The following is a 21957-nucleotide window of genomic DNA, read 5'->3' as shown; positions in this document are numbered from 1 at the left end:
AACTGAACTGAAAGAGATGAATTTTGATTCTCTTCATCTTCCCTCAAAGTATATATTCGAGTTGGACCGACATGCATACTCAAATGCGCTGACATAATGTCCATTTTTCAGGATCACGCATACGCACACGCTCCATTCTACCCTCGAGCAAGTAAAAATTACGCCGCCGACGAATTTCCATCCCTTCCATCGTCGTTTCACCACCACGACTTCGCAACGAAGAGGAAGAAGGAGTGGAAGAGAGGGATGCCGGGGCACCACACAGGTATCAAGATGGCGTCCGCAGAGGCGGAAGGCGGCTCAGTATGAAACGGGCGGCAGCAGTCGCTTAATCGTCGTCAGTCAATATTTGACGGGCTCTCGGATCAAATCGAAGCTTCGATCTCGCGCTACCAGGCGGCAGGCCCGCCGACGACCACGACCGCGACCACGGCGATCACGACGAACGCGATCACGAAGAGCCAGCAACAGCAGCCACCTCGCACTCCTCCTCGTGGAAGCGCACCTGTGTCAAGCGCGCGCCGCGTGCGTGTCTCTCGCTCACAAACACTCGCGAACTCAGCAGAAGCGGCGTGAGTCCGAGCGACGACGCATCGGGGCACGTCGTACGTCGAGCGTCGCGACGAAGCATCAGAGCTAGTTCTCCGGGAGGAACACGCACGCAGTCTGACTTCCTCGACTCGCGACCTCTTCGTCTTCAACTACTTGTTGCACTCGAAGTAAGTCGAAAACCCTTGCCGTTTTCTTTCTCTGTACATATATTTTTTCTCTCTCCGTCGCTGAGCGAATATTCCTCAAGGCGGGAAGAGCATTACCTGTGAACTGACTTGTCGCTTTTATGGCTCTTAGCGCGATATTTTATCGTCGACGGCTTTATAAGTTGGGAATTATGAATGTTCGGTTTTGCGGCAAATATTTTATATACAAGTCAGTGAATTAGCGCGCGTGCAAGCGAGAAGGCGAGTGAGCGAGCGAATCCGATCTGCGACCGGTCAATGATAAAACGTAAATACGACGAACGATTGTATAATTGCGGTGGATTTTGTAATTCCAATGCGAGAATCACACGGAGGCGACGCGACGTAGGAGCGCAGATCGTTTGGATGTGGACATGGAAAAACGGCTCCACGCATGCAACACGTGAAAAGCGCATTCCCGGGACGGGCATCGCGCTAAACGCTCGGAAAACGCTCGCGTGCTTCGATCGGTCGCCGGCCGACTCATCGGAAGTGTTCTCGCTCGGGCCGGCCGATCTATGCGATTTTATCCGATTGAAGTCGGGAGAGCCGGCGAATGAAAGTGAGCATCCGTGGTAACGCGAGCGGCGCGTGCACGAAAGGAACACTTGTGTTTTATGTTCGACTCGCTTCGACACTTGTGTTTTGTGCGCAGCCCGTTTCCTCCTCTTCCTCGTCAACGCGTTTCGACGTCGAAATCTAGACACGGGCCCTGTCGACTCGGCCCATCTGCCTCTCTCTCTCTCTCTCTCTCTCTCTCTCTGTCTCTCTCTTTCTCTCTCTCTCTCTCTCTCTCTCTCTCTCTCTCTCTGTCTCTCTCTGTCTCTCTCTCTCTCTCTCTCTCTCTCTCTCTCTCTCTCTCTCTCTCTCTCTCTCGCTTCGCCTCATTTTTCTCACTCTTGTGCTCTCCTTCAAGGTCTCGGCTCAATTCATCGATTTGTCTTCACCATTCGAAAACTTCCACTCGAGAACGCACCTCGAAACTCGCGTGATTCTCCAACTTGTACTCGACGTCTCATTCGCGATTCTTAATTAATCTCGTTTGGAGGCCGGGAGCGATTTATAATAGCCTTCTTCGTGCATACGACTGGTCTTTGTGGAAAATTACACCAGCTACCGGCGGATGGCGCGTATGAGCTCATTAACGTAGGCTCCCAGTTCGCGCGAGAAAATATTTGCAGATCTTGAACGCACGGCGCTCTCGACGCTCTGGCATATTAATTATTTTTAATGTTTAACGAGTCTACTTGCGTGCTGGCGAGATACCTCCTGAGCGACGACGTCCGGATTGCTCGATTATAGCACTGTCGAAAGCGCAAATATTAAATCGATAACTCACATTCGATACAACAGCAACACTTTTCTCTCTCTCTCTCTCTCTCTCTCTCTCTCTCTCTCTCTCTCTCTCTCTCTCTCTCTCTCTCTCTCTCCCTCTCTCTCTCTCTCTCTCTCTCTCTTTCTCTCATATACCGACGGTAACGACTGAGAGGATCCCGAATGCTTCGTAGCCGCGATTGCAGTCGATCTGAGCGTGCTGCAACTTGAACATTGCCATTGCGCTCGTCCCGATTCACGCTCGATTGTCACACGTGTGTGTGACGGCATTTTTCTAAATTCACTCAGCCGTCCGGTGAAGAAAAAAGCCCGGCACCTTTTTACAAAACGACTCCCGCGCGCCGTGAAAAGCTCGGCAACTCGCTCGCAAAAAGCCGAGCTTTTTGCGAAAGGGCTGAATTCACAGAGATATCCCGTGATACATGTCCACGTGTTCGGTTCGATTTCCAGCGAGTCAACTTGGATTTGCGATCGATCATATGACGCACGGTCAGCGGCGGTAACGATGGGGCAGGTCCAGCGAACTTGTTTCACTTCACTCCGCGCGTACGATGAAGCCGAATCGAGTCGCAAAGTTTCTCCTTTAAATTTTTCACGAGCCTACCAGCCCTTCGAAACATCGCCGCGACTCGCACCCGGTCTCTTCGGGTGATCTCGTCGCATCGATACCGTTCGCGATCTCCTCGCGAAGCTCGCCGGCACGTCGTCGATGTCGCGGTGCTCGTCGCGGCGTCTGGCACGAAACTATCCGTCGCAAGGAAGAGATACACCCGTGGCGCAGATAATATTTTATTAATCATTAAGCACATAGCCGCCGTACATATAAGATAATGGGAATAATATCAGGCAATGACGATAATACTGTTTGTCGTGCACGTTAATTATTGGTCCCTCGCGCGCGCCGCGCCGCGTCGCGTCGCGCCGTGTCGCACTGCGCGCCGTCGGCGATGATCGTCCGATCATTGATTGTCTCTGGTGTCGATTTCGCACGGAAGCGATAGCAGGTGATTTCGGGAAAGCGTTCGTGTCGGCACGATGAAGGCGGAACCGCGATGAACGGTGCTTGTCTGCGGGAAATATTTTTTTCAATTCGTTTAATTTTTTTTCGTACAATCCGTCGCGTGCGATGAGGCATCGCGAGGATACGCGAGACGTCGTCCCAGAACGTGAGACAACGGGAATGTCACTAATGACGTCGGTAAGACGAAAATTAATCATCGTTAAATGCGATTCGCGAGAGAGAGAGAGAGAGAGAGAGAGAGAGAGAGAGAGAGAGAGAGAGAGAGAGAGAGAGAGAGAAGCGCGCCTCGCCGACCATTTAGTTCCCAACACGAGCCCAGCGTAAATCATTTTCTTCTCAAGGCCTCGCCGGCGTTCCATTCGCGGTCGCGAGCGATCGAAATACAAATATTGGAATAAAAAGTTTCGATCCCGTCTCGCTACGTTGCAGAAAGACAAACATCGCTATGGCGGTAATACGCGTGTTGTCTCGTCGTCGTCGTCGACAGCGACGGCGACGGCGACGGCGACGGCAACGGCGACAGCGTCGGAATGACCGAACCTGGTTGCTTTTCATAGACTTGCCCTGTACCTGCAGTTTCCGTAATGTTAGGCTTGTTCTCTTTATCAGAGCCACTGCTGCGCTTGTATTCTTTTTCCCTTCAATGTTAAATCACATGTTTCTTTCATCCTCAAGAGCGTAATTTCATTCAGCGAAGAAGAATAGGCTCTTTTCTTAGAAGGTCAATACGCGGCTCTGTAATCTCCTCTCATACCTTTCTCTCATTTTCTTTTCAACTTTTGTCTTCTTTTCCTTTGGGGCTCGTGTCACGATCGAAAAATTCGAACGCCTTAGTCATCATCGTCTAAGTTCCGAGCTCTCAACAAATGGCCGTATTTACGACGAAAACAATGAGCGAGGAATTTGTTTGCGCAGCGCGCGCTCGCGGCGGGAGGAGGCGTTAAGCTCGTCGACGTTGAAATCGAGACAGTTTCCACTCGTTGTAAATTTCAGTAATTGCGCCGTAAAACCTTCTTCATCCTTGCTTCATCGTCCCGCGAACAACGTAATGTCACGTCGCGTCGCGTCGTGTTGTCAAACACGCGCGCCGATTGGGCCATAAAGGATTTCTGCGCTTGCCGTTTCGGTGCACGAGCTTGCACCGTATGCTTGCGAGGCAATGGCGAATTGTAATAAAGTTTTATTGGCTTCTCGGTACTCTCAACACGTGCCGCCGGCACGAGGAGGATACGCTCGCGACCTCGACATTATCGCATGGCGTCTCGAAAAATTATAATCTATTTCGAATCGTTCAGTCCACGTCGTTCAGGCGACGTCGTTCGTCACGGAGCCGCGATGTTACTTTGCAAATTTGACGCGAGGAAGAAAAGATGGCAGCGATAGCGACGACGAGTCGCCGAATCCCCCTGCAGAGAATCTGGAAGGTCTCGAGTGTCTAATAATAGACGCGTAGTAAATTATACGTAGACGACACGTCGCGCGAGGAACGCGTAGATGTACATAGGAATTACATTCCGGCAGAAATCGGCCGCACCGAGCCTGCCGAGGTGGAATCGCTTGAGGTCTTCGAGAATTTCAGAAGTCTGCAATCGCGAATGATATCGCGCGTCGGACGGAAATGTTTTTGCAATTAACGCACGTCCGTATCCGAGATTTTTATATATGTGAGTGTGCGTGTATGTGTGTATCGCGCGGGGCATTATTTGGACTGCATGATGTCACGCGTAAAAACGGGACATCACTTTCACGTTAGATGCTCAGCGATACGGATTCCCACGCGCACGACACACACACATGCACACATACGGTCACATTTTTCTCACTCACGACGATAAGGGATTTCTACATGGCTGATAAAGAAAATGGCCTCGACGAGTATACGCACCTCGCCTCCGGGACGGTATAAATCCCACCGTTGCTACGCGCGATTTTTGCGCTCCGATCGCGATCGCGATCACGATCGCTCGCGCGCGCGCGTGCGCTTGTGAAAAAATACGCGACTTCCTCGCGCTTTTTATTTCCATGCTTGAGCTCACTCGCGATCACGATCGAGCAATATCCCACGGCACTGCGCACTTCATCGAAGTCACCACCGCGGCTTAGCGAACTTAGCGACAGGCTCTCTTTGCTAGAGCAACACGTGTCCGCGTGTTTCTCGCGTGCACGTGGACTTCTTTTTCATCCGTAGATGATAGATTGGGGATTGTAGCCCGTCTTGCTGGCGTATTTTCGTTCGAGAGGAGAGAACAAAAGAGAACAAAGTTCCACCGACACTTCAGGTTACACAAATCTTCGAAAGCAAACAAAAGACGTTCGGTCGATCATCCGTCGCATTCCTCTGCATCCACGCATTCCCGAGCTGATCCATTTCACGACAGAGAAGCCACAATAGACACGCGATGCGCGACGATACGCACTTAGACTCGACACTCGGCGCGGCGCTCGTCCGTCGACGAGTTCCCGAGGACTCTGGAATCGCTAGCAAGGAACAAGATGCTCGGTTCTCGCCGGCTAGGAGCGAGATGCTTCGCTCGACGAGAAGCGGCGAGTAGAAGTAGCGGCCCTACGCGTTCCTGGCGGACCCGACGACTGAAATTATCATTTTAGCTGATATACTAGCTAATGTAAGGATGCAGTTTTATCTCTTATTATCATGGGAAACGAGATAAATCGCGATAGTGCCGTTTATTTTGACAACGTGCGGCGGCACGTCTCGTGCGCGCGCGCGCGCGCGCGCGCACGCACCTACCCATCGCCGATGTACAACGTGACGCCGCGCTTTGTGTATCGGCGGTCCTCTCAGGCCGGTATCTCTCCCGGGTGGTGCTCCGTTTTGTTGCTCCTTCCGGTGGAGACAGTCGCGCACACACGATTTTCGTAGTATCAATCGCCGCCGGCCTCCGGCTGGGGATGCGCGGGGCGCTCGTCTGCCTCGTGGAGGTGCCTTCAGTCGGTCTTGCCTTTAAAATCGTCGGAACATCACCCCGCAAGTACTTCGAGGCCGATCGAGACGATCCGCGCAGCGTCTTAGGATGAACCTGAGGCTCTCGGCTCTCCGCCGAGGCTATTGTCACTCATGACGTTGGGAGCGAGAAATTGCACGTTCATAGTTTCTGCAAGATACGTTTAAGTAAAAGAAAAATGTAAATCTCGGGGTAAAACACTCGCGATCGGCCGAGCAGAGATCTGCGAAATAGTCCGGACAATATCCGCTTGCTCTGGCAATAAGCCACCGTAAAATTAATTTGACAGGGTGAGACGAGTGAGACTGAATGTATGGATGGATGGCCGTATGTCGCGGAAATTTCGCGGTGACTCATTGATTGCCGGAGCAAAAGGAAAGTGTTGGAATATCTTGGAGATCTGCTCGATCGATCGCAGGTTTCGTGAGTGTACTTTGGCCCAATTTGGGGCCGGTTGTTTCAACTTGGTAAGTTAACTAACAGTTAAATCATATGTCTGTCTTTGTCCAAGTTGAAGGAAAAATAAGGACGAACATATGATTTACCTATCAGTTAACTTACCAAGAAGTTGGAACAACCGACCCTTGGAGTGGTGTTTTTGCGGGAGTCTCGGGGTGCGCATTTTGCCGCTTTCGTCATCAATGGAGAGATTCGCGGTAGCGGATCGTAGCGGAGTAGCCACGAGCCTTAGAACGATCGTAGATACAAGATCGCTGAGTGAATGCTGCTCGCTTGGATTCGCGTCTCAAGTCTTGTGCTGTTTGATCTTTTCTTCCTCGTTGACGATCTTGCGGAGACAAGCGGTGCGCTCGCGAGCGCTCGCCCGCGAAAAATTGGATCACGAGGCGTCGCGTACCGCGAGAAATCTTTCGCGCAATTACGCATCGCACCGCGTCACGGTGTACGTCTTGTTTGCCGATTGTACTGTTTGCTCGCTCGCTCGCTCTGCGACATAACACGATTGTAAAATTGTACGATTGCCGAAGTTCCCCCCTCAGGCGGCGGGAGCTCTGTGCACACGTGGTTTAGCGCATCTCGAACTTAATCCCGCGTCGTGATGCATTTCCGGGTGGTGTCGAGAGCCGTTGCCACATCGAGTTGCCGCGTCATACAAGGCGAGGAAGAAAGAAAGAAAGACAAAAAGCAGGAAAAAGCAGAGATCGGCTTTTACGATTCCACCGAAAACGCATCAAGGCGCTCCCACGCGATCGATACTTTATGAGGGATAACTTAAGATAATTCTTATTTGCGGTCGCGGATTAACAAACGCGAGTCGCGCAGACGGAGAGCAGACAATGCGGAAAGCTGAGGACACAGAGGATTATGAAGATGTGCGCACACTACAGATGACTCATAAATAATTTTTTAATCACAGAGAGGGAAGAAAAAAGCAAAGAGAGGAGAAAAAAGTTTATTTCTGTCCTCGGGGTAATACACTCGTTAAAGTTGTAAAGATTAAACTGTTAAGATTAGAGAGAGAGAGAGAGAGAGAGAGAGAGAGAGAGAGAGAGAGAGAGAGAGAGAGAGAGAGAGAGAGAGAGATTAACAGTGTTGTGAGAAAAATTGTTAAAAAGAAAGGGGGGAGCAACTTTTTGTCGAAGCACGATAATCGACGACGATGAAGAATCGTCATAAAAGGGGGCAAAACTACGATTCATCCCACCGAACTTGCGCCGTGTCGTAATTACGTACAATCTCCTCTCTTCCTTTTGTCACAGCTCATAACAGCGCGCCTCTTATCAGCGGAATATTGCTTCGAGAGGTAACTCGCTCGCGCGCGTGTGTATGTGTGTATGTGTGCGCGCGTGTGCGTGCGTGCGTGCGTGTATGTGTGTGTGTGTGTGTGTGTGTGTGTGTGTGTGTGCGTGTGTGTATGTATGCACGCGCACACGTGTGTATGCTTTTGATTTCTATCGAGCAGCGCGCTTACGCGGTATCGTATCATGATCACAGGACGATATAGAAATATACGGCGCAGCAGTGTCACGTACGCCATCCCGGGCGGTTCGACGCGCGTCCAAAGGTCCACTGAGGTTCTTGAGAAGGGGCCATTTCTTTCCGTAGCAAGACGCGTGTTCTGATCGTATGGGTCGACGGATTCGCGGCTGTAAAAGCACTTCTTCCTCATGAGCACTCCCCGATAAAATTGTAGAAGCTCGTATCATCGTGACGCTTTTCGATGTCCTGTTAATCCCAAATCTTCCCCGACGACATCCTGATGTATCTGAATGAATTTTTCTCCTATGAAATTCCACGATGTATTTAGCCTAGAAAAAAGGTAGACTTTCTCATTCGACGAACCATATGTCTGTGTGTGTATCTGCGTGGAAGACTTTCATCGATTAGGAAGAGAAACCTTTTTGACAACTCATGCAGCGTAAATATTTAAAAGAAAACTAGCTCTTAAAGAAATCTAGAAAGTATCCCGCTTATTTTTGACATTTTCGATATACCTGTAAGATTCATGAAAAGAAATACCTGCATTTTATGTCAAGTACCTCTAAAATATTTTTAAGATGCGTCTCTAGTATTTTCTTCTACAAGTCGTTCTTACAAGAGTTTCCTATTTCCCCGTCTTTTTTTGATTGTAATCGAAATGCCCAGGATGAATCATCCCTTTACGGTCAAGCCGGCGCACACAAAATGGCGACCCCTGAGTGCTAGCAACGATGGCCGACGATGACGAAAGCCTCATGGTCTCTATTCCCTCGACATCGTTATCTCCGGGCTCGTTATCAACGAACAAATAAACGGACCCGTCCGCGCGACCTTTTTCTTCCCGCATCACGCTGCGTGTCATTTGCCCAGTCGCACTGGACAGAATTACGAACGCGTCTTGTCCGTAGAATTCTCTCATCTTGTTTGTCGCCTGCGTCGCTAAAGCAAACAGAACAGTATGAGTCGATGTGAGCGATTTCGTAAGAGGGTTCAAGCACGAATGTACGTAATCACCTTCGCCGTATTACTCGGAAATATGCGCAATTATAACCCCGCCGAGATAACTATAAACGTTATTTTATTGTTGATGCTGAGGCGGAATATGTGTCTTACAACGAGCGGAAGTGCGTTTGCGCGCATTACATTCGTACTTCCCCGTCAAGAAGCACGCGTCGATTCTTATCGCAGCAACTCGTGATTGAAGGAGCAACAGCCGCGGCTAACAGCAGCAACAATTGAAGAATCTTACGGTCGATTGACCAATAAGCTACGAGGGGCCGTCCAGCCCCGTCGGCTCGCTCCCTCTGCTACGAGCTGCTGCTGCTGCTAATTGCGCGTATCACCTGTCGCCGCTCTCCATAGTTCTTTCTTCCATCCCCCCCTCTCTCTTTCTCTCTCTTTTTCCGTCATACTTTGCTCTGTTCCTCTTGCATTTTTCAACGTTGGAGACTATGGCTCATATTCTGAACTTTCTGTTATCGCTAAAAGTGACTTGAAATTTATAAGCCTCCTGATTAGCTGTAAAACACTTTTAGAGTTACTTTTACTAATGGAAAAGAATGCAGGCATTTCTTTTCATGAACCCTTATTAGTATGTAAAATGAACCTAGAATAGATATGTAAAATGAATCAAGAATAAATATATAAAATGAACCCAGAGTAGATATGTAAAATGCAGGTATATCGAAAATGTCGAGAAAGATGGGCCTTGGATAACTGAAAAATAGACAGAGAGAGAGAGAGAGAGAGAGAGAGAGAGAGAGAGAGAGAGAGAGAGAGAGAGAGAGAGAGAGAGAGAGAGAGAAGGAGAATACTTCAATATACAGTTCAAGTAGTATAGGAAGCACCTATCTATCACAGCGACTCGGTTACATGTTTCCACCACCTTCCTTCCACTTTACGTGTCTTTGTGGGATACCTCGACGAGCCATCTCTCTCCGCGGTCGTCAGTCGGAAAGCACTTCCCACCGGTAAAGCGTCTCTCGCGTGAGTGTTCTCTCTCTCTCTCTCTCTCTCTCTCTCTCTCTCTCTCTCTCTCTCTCTCTTTCTCTCTATCTATCTATCTATCTATCTATCTATCGTTATCTATCTACATATATATATATATTTTTTTTTTGTGAGCTCCCATTGCTTGTCTCACTGACCGGTTGCATTCCGGTGCGTACACGCACGTGGTACGGTTGCCCCCTATCTACGGTAATTGTGCGTTCAAAGAAGTACGCACAGTTTAACAATCCAACGAAAGTGTAAGACCCAACGATATAAATGCGACACGTGCGTAACACGGCAATACTGAATAGGCTATCGGTGAGTGTTTGTCCTGTGCGGGTGAAATGTGAAGCGTTAGAGGAGTATAGCGTAGCGGAGGCGCGTAGCGATTCGAGAAAAGCGGCACTCGTGTCTCCAGCGGCGTGTTGGCTGATGCATCAGCCGTAGCAGAAACCGCGATCATTGTAAAATCGGTCGTCATACCCGGGGAGAATCTTCTACGATAAAAATTAGCATGAATTTTATGGAACAGGATCATATCGGTCTTTCGACTCGTCGGTCTTTCGTCTCACACGTGTTGCTTATCTTTTACGAGCTGGAATCTCTACTATCGAAACATTTAGTATGAGGTTCGCGTGTGCGAAAGATTTGTCGCGTGTTTGTTATTAAACAAAATGGGAAACAGCAGTGATGCAGTTTCCAAAGATTAATAATTTTTACGAATAAACCGAGCAATATCGGCGGTAACGGGGACTTTTAGGGCAAGTTGTTCCAACTCCTTGGTAAGTTATCTGATAGTTGAATTATGTCTTCGTTTAAATTGAAGGAAAAACAAAGATGAACATATGATTTAACTATCGGTAAATTTACTAAGAATTTGGAACAATCGATTCTTCGTAAATTTCTCTATTTAATTTTCTGCAAGAATTTAACAGGGAAACGACAAATCTCTTGCACCGATCCAATACACACGTTCAAACTGTGTTTATGTCAGAAAAATTCTGCTCCTCTCGTCAAGGGGAATCTCTCGTCGTTTCATTTCGTCGTGTTTCATGATTCGCCGTCGACAACGTGCTACTCCAATTTTCTTACGCGCCGCGACGTGGGTACTTCCCGGTCTTAAGACCGTCGCCGTCGTCATCCGGGATTCGGCGGAAGTCGCGCGAGGTCTTTGCCAAGAAAAGAGAGTCGTCGCGTGCGGTCGCGCCGGAAGTCGAAACTTGACATTGCCGAGCGGAAGTGTGACGCGCGACAGGGCAAATAGTGCCTCTCGCATTTTTTCCTCAGATGAACGAGGTGTGTCCCCGGTCCTCTTTCCCTCTCTCTCTCTCCGCCCTTCTCATTAAACCTGCGACGTATGTATATGTGTGTGTGTGTGTGTGTGTGTTTTCGCCCACGATCGCCGAAACGGTCGCGTGCCCGAAGGATTCCTTCGAAAGGATGACTAATCATCCTCTCGCGGGGCCGCAGGACCGTTAACTCCATCCTCCCGATCGTCGCTCTTGCGGAGCAACGTAATCGAGTCTATACTGCCGCTCGAAAGTGAATTTATTAGGACACACCCCGCAACCCTCCGGGCGAATAATTCATTCGGTTCTCTTCATCGACTGCGAGAAGAATCGAGATCGGTGTGCGCTTAATAGTATTGCGAATAGTCCGTCTCATGTCGCTTGTCTTCTTCAGAGACTTTATCTCTACGAAAATGAGAGTATTAAATGTTTGTAGTTTCTTCGACTTACGATGACTAACGAGAGGCGAACGAGATAAATACAGCCGCTCTTCCGGAACGGAAGTTACCGGGGACGAGGCAAAAGTTTCCGAACGATTGCCGACCTAGACACCCAATCTCGACTCTCTCTTATCCGGCAGCGAGTATCCCCGGGATGACTTCGCTCACGTTGTTGTACCGTTATCGCGCACGATAACTATTCCAGTGCGCCTCCGCCGCGGCTTTCCGCACGTGGCCGCGCGCTCGTCGCGCGTCTGCCGCGTTAGTCAAAAATACAGTAGATAACGAACAGGAAGAGCAATTAGACAATTGCATCCTGCTTAAGTTAGCTTCTCGGTTCATATAGGGCGCGATGAAAGAGACGCCAGTGAAGCAGGAGATCAAGTTGGAGTGGGAAGGTCACGCTGATGACAATTCGTCTCACGTTCACGGGACGGAAGATCAGATGGTCGGCAGTCCTCAAAGTGTCATTACGAGGAGGCATGTGAGGACCATCACTACTGCCGGCCACATCGAGGATAGTTCCGAGGTCGATCCGGAATCGCCGGACTCCAATACTATCAGCAGAAATCTTCATCGGGGACTTCACCAGCGGGCAGGAGAGCAACACGAACAAGCCCAGCAACGCGGCTACCAAGAAGAACAGCAGCAAACTCATCAGACGCAGGGTCATTACGTTCAGATACCTCATCCAGGCGTGGACGAGCAGCAACGAGCGACGGATCAACAACGTGTTGTTTACGCCACTAGCAACGGCCAGCAAGTCCAAGTCGAGGTCTCTGAGACTCCGGAAGCTACTATCACACTTACGGTCAAGGAACCGCCCAGGTAAAGAATCCTTACAAATGATTTTCTTTCAAGAGAACCTTCAAGGATCTTTCGGATTGCACCATAAATGGGAAGAGAAAAGAACTTAAAACCATCTTTGGTGATAAATCCACGTATTTGCTTCGGATGTATTTCTGTCAGTATTATTAAATACTTGCGGTAGTCTTTGGCTACTATAAAGCAAGTCACGCTTAAGAATCACTCAACCGCGAACTCTTCCATTCACGAAGATACGAGACGCCCGCGCCCGACCGTATGGAAGTGGACCGCATCTACGCCTACTCGGATGGCCACGAGATGCGAAGGGAGAACCATGTGATCGCCGTGCAGGTGCCCGATCATCATCGGCGAGCGCAGCAGGCCGCACATAGCCAAAGATTCAGTCCTCACGAGAATCACCAAGCGTCCGGGTCGAGCAACAACAATGCCAGATACCAGGCGTCACCGGTATTGGCCACGACGGAGGATTACGACACGTCGACGATCGTGACACAGCCGGGATCCACGGTTCACCTGGGATCGCCCGCACCGCCGTATTCGCCGCCGATCGAGGGCATCCGCGCCGGGCAACAGCCTCAACAGCAACCACCGCAACAGCAACTCGTGGCGACGAGCTACGCCGACGTCAAGTACGACACCGAGGCCGCCGTGGCCGCGGAGAGTATCAAAGCCTCCAACACGTACACCACTCTGGAGACGGTCGCTATTCCATCTACGCAGCCTGTCCAGTATACACAGTACCTTTCAGCTAACGAGAATTTCCAGCAGGCGTCTACGTATAGCTACAGCAAGCAGGGTGACTCTGTGATATTGGCATATCCGCCGGCGACACAGCTGGGCTCGAGGTCCACCGAGGTAAATAGTGAAATGTTCTCTTCACCATCTTGAAATTATTCTTCTCGCCAAGAGAGAGAGAGAGAGAGATCTCCTCAAGTTGGAGCCGCGTTTTTGCACATTTGTTCCCGTACTTTGGTTCACTTCATCTTCATACACTTCACGTTTCGCGATTATTTCAGTTTATTTTATCTTCATCTTTCATATCTCTCGAATGTCGTTTTAGTTTACCTCATACTTCCATATGAGGTTATTCTTCTGCTAATTAAGTGGATTGAAATGTCCATGTCCGAAATGTTGGGGACTAATTCATAAAAATTGCGGCTCCAACCTACGGCAGCTAAATGCAGCACTTCTCTATTCCGGGGAAACCTTAAATACCAAAGTAATCTTCTCCTTTCCCCCCTGAACCTTTCGTGCGCGCAACATCGGCGACTCGTTAGGTGGAATCACCCGCCAACGCATACATGAAGGGTGACCCTACATTGGCATCGTCCATATCCGCCGCATCCCGGACGCTTCCGTTACACTATGAGCAACCAGGTTCGCCAGGCTCGCAGGTAACGCTCTACAGCGCGGGCCCAGCGTCCTATCAGTACATGAAGCCGCCGCCGTCGAGCGATCCTTACTGGACAGCCAGCACGCCTTCGCCCCCAACTCTAGAATACGTGCAGGGCTATTCTGGCGTCACTGCGATCTCCGTCAGCGAGGGGACTAACATGCAGATATACTCGGGCGGCGTCTATAGCGTCGCTGCGAGTGGCAATGGACCACCGACTGCGTGGACTACCCTTCCCCTGTCCGGCCCCGAGGAGACGTTCGACGGCGCCGTCATGACAACGGAGCCGAAGGAATGCGCAAACTGCGCGGCTAGTTTGACGCCATTGTGGAGACGAGACGGCACCGGCCATTATCTGTGCAATGCCTGCGGACTCTACAGCAAGATGAACGGGCACAACAGGCCGCCGATGAGGTGCCCCAAGCCGAAGCAGACGATCACGCCGGTAAACATTGTGCGAGCCACGATTATTATAAATCTATTTTGTCTATAAATTTTTCTCGGACTCGGAAATTTCGTTCGAAAAGCAGAAGTCATCACCGAGTCGCTCGAGCGACTTTTCATTCGTACAGAGTGAGTTCTTCACTCCCGAGTTGAGTCCAATTTTCACCCCTAGTCGGAATTCACTCTAAACTTGAGTGAAACGTTCAGTCTCGAAACGCTCATGAAACTATTGCCACTTCTCATACGTTTTTAGTGAGATCCTTCCTCAGTGAACTTAGGAGAGTACATTGCGCGATTTTTATCGATCATTCTTCTTTTCGCTTTTGCTCCTTTTTTTTTTTAGCGATACCCAGTGTATTATATTTTGTATCTTACGTTCCTGTATCTCCCAATTTATCTCATATGTCTCGTCCATATTATATATATATATTTTTTTTTCTTTTTTTAAACCGTCAACGAATTTTGTTTGACCATAGCCGAAACGAGGCCACCAGTATTTACCTTGATAAATTTCTTACCGGAGGAACGTGCAACATGACTTCGATATTAAGTACGTTCTCGCGTCTTCTCTCTCTTTTCTTTTTCTTCCCCGTTTCCCTCCTCCGCCACAAAAGACAGAGGGAAGAGGCACGTTATCTCTTTCCGAGCAAATAATCACTACGGGACTCGTTGGCGGCTGTTGTTTGCTCTAGTTTCCTTGCTTCGAGCACTCCCATTTTCGTAGTCTTGATTTCTCAAACATCGTCCCGTTGTCCTCACCGTCCTCGTCATCGTCGTCATCGCGCGATACGACACGACCAATCCTCTTGCGAAGCGGCGTGTGTTTCAATCGTAAATCGCTCGCGAAATGCGTGACTTAATTCTGCAACTTCGTTAGATAACGACGAATGCTATCCAAGAATCATTGAGTCACTGATCATCTTCTTGTACTCCGACATTGTTTTACGCGCGTACGGTAACTACAATAACGCGCGTTCTCCGGAGAAATAAGATTAAAAATATATATAAATACAATTTATTATAAATTATTTATCTCTGCATATCGTTTAGAATTATTCGCGATTAATCACACAAGAGAGCAGAGCCCTTGGGAAGGTAGCTTTCCCTATTTCTTTTGTGATCGCTCGATTTTCCTTTTGCTTTATGCATTACATTTGCGTGAAATTAAAACTTCCCTTATGTTGCAGACGGGCGTGCGAAGAACGGGGGTGCAATGCGCGAATTGCAAGACGAGCAACACCACGCTCTGGAGACGAAACAACAGCGGCGAGCCGGTCTGCAACGCCTGCGGCCTTTATTTCAAACTGCACAATGTAAGTTGAAGAGACTCATAGTTAATAATACTTATAGTTAATAATACTTGATCGCGATTGACGTTATATATTGCAAAGATCGCGTGGCCGAGCAACTGAAAAGAAGTAACGACTCAATAAACGTTAATAATAGTGCAATCAGAGATGGTGACTCATAGCTCATTGTCCTGGAGCGTAATTGGATTTCGAGAGGAGCAGATTTGCCCGCCGCGGAGATCACGAGAATGTTCCGGGAAACCGCAGCACAATGTCTCTCCCATTTCCGCGATATAAAAAAGGCCGGCAGCGCGGCGGAGTAAATCATTTTTAATTAACATTAATCTCACGACGGCTGGTCGGTCAGCGCGTCGTTATCGGCCTTTTTGCGATCATCGGCCGCGATAACGGTGACTTGATTGTTTTTACGCACGTGAGACAGCCCCGTCTCGAAGAGATGCCCGTTGACGAGGTTTATCGCGGGATCTGTGCACACGATCGTAACAACAAATTTAATTAAAGCCGGGATCGACGTGCGAGCGTGTCTCGCGGATCGATCGGAGGAAATGTTTGTCGCGTCTGGCTTTTTCCACTTTTAATCCCTCGCCCGCGAACGCGAGCGCGGAACTTCGAAAACGCGGCGACGGAAACGAAATCAGCTTGCTGATCCGTGATTTCATGCCGATAGTAAATTGCGGTAATTTTCTCCTCGAGAGCGTTTCTTTAAAAGTTACTCGCGGACAATCTATTAGGACTACCGGAAAGTTTTTTCGTACTTTAAAGCCTTTAATTTCCGTGGTTACAGTGCGGGTTTTTAATTTTAATCCAGAATTAATTTAAATTCTGCGTTAATTAACAGCATTCCTTCATTGTGTATATCAGCTTTCGTTAAGATCGAATTTTACTTTATTATTTTCATGCAAAGTTTTATAATGAAAACGAAAAATCTTTCTGGTACCCCTGATACAAACGCCTTTTTCAAATTACGTTTTCGAGATCGGAGCTGAAGGCTGAAGGCTTGCTGCACTCATCGTAAGCCTCAGCCTGCCTTTCGAAGAATACGAATTACGCACGACGCAAAATCTGTTAACCATTGCCGTCGATTTGTCTCGCGCGAACAGATGAACAGGCCTCTGAGCATGAAAAAGGACGGGATACAGACGCGCAAGAGGAAACCAAAGAATCATACAAACCTCAGCGGCAACCTGCCCGGGCCGAGTGGCGTTCATAAGACCGATATCAAGTCCAATCTACTCGGTGAGTCTTCGGTGAGCAATTCTATTGTACAGTTTATCTTCACTAACTCTCTCAGTCAAGACCATCACCTCAACTCACCATTGCTTTAACGAATATACAGGGTATAAACTATATTTGGAAGATGAGAAGCGATGTTATGGTACCTCAGATATCATAAGAGGATTTCACTTTGAAAGACCGACCATTGGAAAGTGACATTAAAGACGTTGACTGCCACGCTGAAGAACTCTGTATATATACGCATCATTTTCAAAAAATTGGCACGTTATTCGATCTGCTATAATTAACTATATATATTATTAGATCCAACCGATAACCAAATTGCTCCCGCGAAGACTGATGCGAGTTAACGAGCTGGAAGCAGAGATTCTTCCTCGCGTATGTCAGCTCATATGTGGCAGTCAGTGTGTTAACAAGAAGAAAATAAGAAAACGAGTGAAAAAGAGAAATAAACTTGTTCTTTCCAGCATTCCAATCACATTTCCTACATATTCCTCCATCTTCGCACACCTCCCTGGTATCCTCATCAATCGGCCGTGTTTAACGAGGTGGCTGGATTAGTAGGTGTACCTACAGGTCGCGGACAGGGGTTGACCGAGACGCGTACCTGACGAAATACGCGCGAGAGAAGGAGAGGGGAAGGAAAATCACACACGAAACATAAAACAGGATTTTCACGTCGTTTTGCGAGCAGCTACGTTGCTGCGAGACATCACGCCGATGCGTGATGCAATTGGTCTGTTCTTTTCAGCTGCACTACTGAACTGGTGCAATAAGTTAAAGTGAGAAAAAATATAGTTGTCTCATTCTAACTTATTGCACTAGTTCCGCAGTGCAGCTGAAAAGAACAGACCAACTATCACACCTAGAAATCGGCGGGCGCATTTGAAATCTCCCTCGCCGACGATTATCATCGATATGTATATACAACACTGAGCGCGCAGGCTCGGAGTTCGTCCTGCGTACATATCATCCTTCGCGGAATAACCGCAATCGTCACTAATCCCTGCCCCTCGTCTGGGCTTCGTTCGACCGGCGGACCGGTCGGTCGTTGTCAATCGCGATGGCCGGCTAAGTACACACGATCGCTCGCTATATGCGGCAGCGCGAAGAGGGGCTCAGGGAAGGTCCGACGAGAGTACACACGAACGTAGATAGTGCCTCGGATTGGTCAGAAGCGTGGGATGTGCTCTGATAGCGAACGACGGATACTTCTCCCCGGCGGGGATTAATCCGAGGAAAACAGCCGCACGAAGGGAGACACGCGGCGGGGAAAGGAAGGACGCGGTGGGACGCGGACGGGGACTACTTGCCGTGACGATTACGTGGTCGATATATTCCTCACGCGAACCTTGTTGTCGAGGCCTGGACCTGCGCGACATACGCGGCAAAGGTGACGAAGCGAATCGCCTATTTTCAAGTGTGGTCACTTACTGCGTTTTATCTCCTTCGCGAATCTCGCTAGACCTTGGGGGACACTCCGAAATGTTAAATGAAGATCGCATGCCTGATCGCCTGTCGGGATAACGGCGTGATGTTTGCGCCCAACCGCCGGATAATCTTCGCGACTCGCACGTTGTGAACGCATGTGATTGATAGGGACGAAAAAAGCGAAGGGAGACGAGGAAAAATCAGGGTTGCCAGACGTCCAAATTTTACCGTGAGCGTCTTAATTAATATTAAAATGTTTAAATTAACATTTCTTATTCATTAATACATCTGTCAAAAATATATATTTTTACAAACTATATTTTCAGTATCTTCTTTCTTGGAAGTTTGTCAAGATTCTTCAGCGTTCAAGTCTGGCAACCCTACGAGAGATTCTTGTCACCGAAAACACGCGTGAATCGAAATGACGTCGCCGGAGTAGTACTTACTAGCTGAGTAGCTGAGTTAGTTAATAATTAAATAGCGCACGAGTATTATGCGTAAAGAGAAGTTGAAGGCGAACAAGTAAAGGTGCGCGGGCAGTATGCACAAGAGACACACACATACACACAATCAGTGTACGGTATGCGGCTTAGAGTAATCGTGACCGATGTCGTTTCTTTTTGTTGACGTTGCAGTGGACTCGTTGCAGTTGAACGTGTATACTTGCGGGGGTGGGGGTGGTGGAGGGGTCGAAGAACATTGTCTTCCTGTAGGTACACCGTCTGCGGCACAATTAGGGCATGCACACTCGCCCCTCGCATTACCTACCGCTGCCGTGTTGAATCGCCAAACCACCCTTACGTAAGTCCACAACTCACATCTGATTCTCACCTCTAGTCTGTCTGTCACGCAGACAAATCTAAGGTACCTATTGCGTTTAATTTAAGACCACTCCCGTCCGATTTGTAGTCATGCCTTAGATTCTCTCTAACATGTCGTATTCGTCGTTAATTTTATTGGCTTATTGTCACGCAGATGGAAACTTTGTATTTGTAAAACACTCATGCTGATTGAAATATTAGAATGCGCCACAATCGCGTTATAAAAAATTATAGAATTATAGAAAAGCCCGAGACCGATAAATTTTATCTGACAAATAAAAGAATGCAGAATGCGAGTGAACTCAATCTAAAAGACTATTAGGATCGTAGAATGATTTTTGCTTTCGGATCGTGAGATGCGATCGTGAGAATCGAAAAAATTTGCCAAATATTTCGAGTCTTTATTCAGTAACTACCTAATTTTTATGCGCATAGAGACTTATATAGTTTCGTTAATTTTCTTTTCTCTTTTCTTCTTTTTCAGCGTGCCACCTCTAGAACCAATCACTAGTCAGTCCAGCAGCGACCTTGCCTCAGTTATAACGTCAACAACCACCACTCATATCGAGAGACCATCATAGAAAAAGGATCACTTCAGCAGAGCTGTTCAGTTATTGCGAATTCGGAATTATGTTTAGGAAACAATTATTGAGATGCGTTCCTATCGCTTATTTATATTTATTGTTAAGCATGTTTTACCTATAACAATTCGTTCCAATTAAAAAAGTAAAAAATAAGATGCGTTGCGCGTCATAATATCGATGCGTTTACATTATATCTTTTATCGTTGCGATTCATTTACATTATATCTTTCGCGCTTTGACCATGTTTGTAGAGATCAAGCTGACTTCTACAAAATAATGAAAACACATGATTTTTATAACGAGTATAATCTCGATAAAATTTTCTAGTACAATTTAGTACTGATTGCGCAAATTTGTACATATATAATTATAATACGTGGTCCAAAGATATACGTACGTAAGGCTGTATTTTAATTTTCTCCAAAGAATAATATATACACACACATACATACACATGCGGAAATATACATATATTTAAACATTTTGCTTATTGTTATTTACACTTAATATCTTCAAATATATAACTTGACTTAACAATTGAAATATATTATGTAAAAATAAAAATAAGTGGTTTTTTAATTCGTATTACATACTAATACACATATATATATAGTGATGAGCAAAAATATATCTTTTTTATTATGTGTGTGTATGTGTTATGTGTGTTGTGTGTGTTGGAAAATCAAAAAGAGGCTAAAGATTAAATTTATAGTATACATTAATTTGCACAATCGAAAGAAATTTTCCTTTCGTTCATTTGTTCTTTTTTAAAATCCCATCTTTGTTATAACAATGAGAAATATAATTATATTAGAAGTAATTAAGAATAAAAGCGCGTTTAAATATAAACGGACTTTTTCCTTATTTGTCTACTCTTATGTATTTCGTAATTGATTTGTTTGATTTTACTATATATCACATTCATATTATCAACTTATATTTATACAAATAAGTTTTGTTTTTCAAACAGACGTAAAATAACGAAGATAATATAACGTACGTTATAATGCAAACTTTTTCCTTTTGTGTTATTTTGCTTCACGTTCCTGGAATTTTATCCATTGTTTTTTCTATCGAAAATAATCTCTCAACCATTATGCTAAATAATTTTAATTTTTGTACATATTGTGCGTTATACTGTTTTATATCCCAGACAGCACCGGACATCCAATGGATGTATGTTTCACGTCCAATTTATGTCTATATGTTCGATTTACGTCCGTGGACATAAATTGGACGTAACAAGGATGTCCTTATTGGACATCGGACCTGTAGGACGTCCTATGTCCGAAGTTGTGACAAACGTACGTCCTATGGACGTCTTTTGTAAAAAAAATGGACATATAACGGACGTCCAATGGACATCCGTGTGCTGTCTAGGATTTTATATTGCGTTACATTTGTAACATCATATTGTGAATTATATATTATACACATCGTATGCGTGTGTGTGTATGTGTGTATTGCCTTTCAGAACATTATAAAAGAAAACAATAAAAAATAAAAGTATTAAATATGACATAAGTAATTACTTTATTTGATTCACCACTTTACCTATTGTTCCATTCATAATGCCTAAACATTCAAAAAATATCAAATTCCCCAAATTCATCCCCTTTGGTAAATTTATTCGACAAATACTGGTTTGAATCTTGCATAAATTTTACAGTTTACAGAAAATTGTGGTTTAAGTTTCGGCTGTATTTTATAAGGGTCGGTAAACTGTGGTTCGAATCTTGGCTACATTTTATGAAGGTCGGTAAATTGTAATTTGAGTCTTGGCTATATTTTACGAAAATTAGTAAATTGTGATTTGAATCCCGGATTAAAATTTTAATCATTAGTCGGGACTCAAACCACAATGTTATTATAGAGAGGAAGCTGAAAGCGGCCTACACGGCGTTTTCGGCGACACCGATTTTTCGCACAGGAAATGAGCGCCATCTGCATCCATTTTTAGAGGAGAACTACGATGCTACATCCACTTTTAGGTCTTGGTGGTAAAATCTGCATGTGGTGGAAGTCCGTGCTACATCCACTTTCAGGCGGTTTATGTCCGTGCTGCAACCACAGTTACTATCTCTATGCCAGACTATGCCCGAAGGTCTAAAAAGAACGGGGGGGGGGGGGGCGGAAGCAGGAAAAATAAAAGTACATATTAAATATTAAATCCTCTACATACATGTTGCCGTATCAAA

General features: G+C 46.7%; 1 protein-coding gene across 12 annotated transcripts; it reads left to right on the top strand.

Moving 5' to 3' along the window:
* The first annotated feature begins 364 nt into the window (after positions 1-364).
* Positions 365-20213, top strand: LOC105188097 (box A-binding factor). Of its 12 annotated transcripts, XM_011149377.3 has the most exons (9): positions 9854-9980; positions 10116-10301; positions 12059-12540; positions 12771-13395; positions 13818-14387; positions 15565-15690; positions 16788-16923; positions 18990-19155; positions 19660-20213. In XM_011149377.3, the coding sequence occupies exons 2-9, from the start codon at positions 10260-10262 to the stop codon at positions 19754-19756; spliced, it is 2244 nt and encodes a 747-aa protein (XP_011147679.1). In that variant the 5' UTR covers positions 9854-9980; positions 10116-10259; the 3' UTR covers positions 19757-20213. The 12 variants fall into 12 exon arrangements, 10 of the variants coding, with proteins under 10 accessions (XP_011147682.1, XP_011147679.1, XP_011147681.1 ...); XM_011149380.3 differs by lacking the exons at positions 9854-9980; positions 10116-10301 and adding an exon at positions 365-719; XM_011149379.3 differs by lacking the exon at positions 10116-10301 and having other exon boundaries at positions 9924-9980.
* The last annotated feature ends 1744 nt before the right edge of the window (positions 20214-21957 follow it).

This window comes from Harpegnathos saltator, unplaced genomic scaffold, assembly GCF_003227715.2.
Source record: "Harpegnathos saltator strain DR-91 unplaced genomic scaffold, Hsal_v8.6 scaffold103, whole genome shotgun sequence".
NCBI lineage: Eukaryota > Metazoa > Arthropoda > Insecta > Hymenoptera > Formicidae > Harpegnathos > Harpegnathos saltator.
The sequence above is the reverse complement of the archived record's forward strand: the minus strand, read 5'-3'. Positions and strand labels throughout refer to the sequence as shown.

What these genes read in the sequence shown, in the direction of transcription:
- LOC105188097 (XM_011149377.3), top strand. Translation starts at nt 10,260, where the DNA reads ATGCGACACGTGCGTAACACGGCAATACTGAATAGGCTATCG. An exon ending in TTTATTTCAAACTGCACAAT is followed by an intron (nt 15,691 to 16,787) that starts GTAAGTTGAAGA and finishes TCGCGCGAACAG; the next exon opens with ATGAACAGGCCTCTGAGCAT. An exon ending in TATCAAGTCCAATCTACTCG is followed by an intron (nt 16,924 to 18,989) that starts GTGAGTCTTCGG and finishes TTGACGTTGCAG; the next exon opens with TGGACTCGTTGCAGTTGAAC.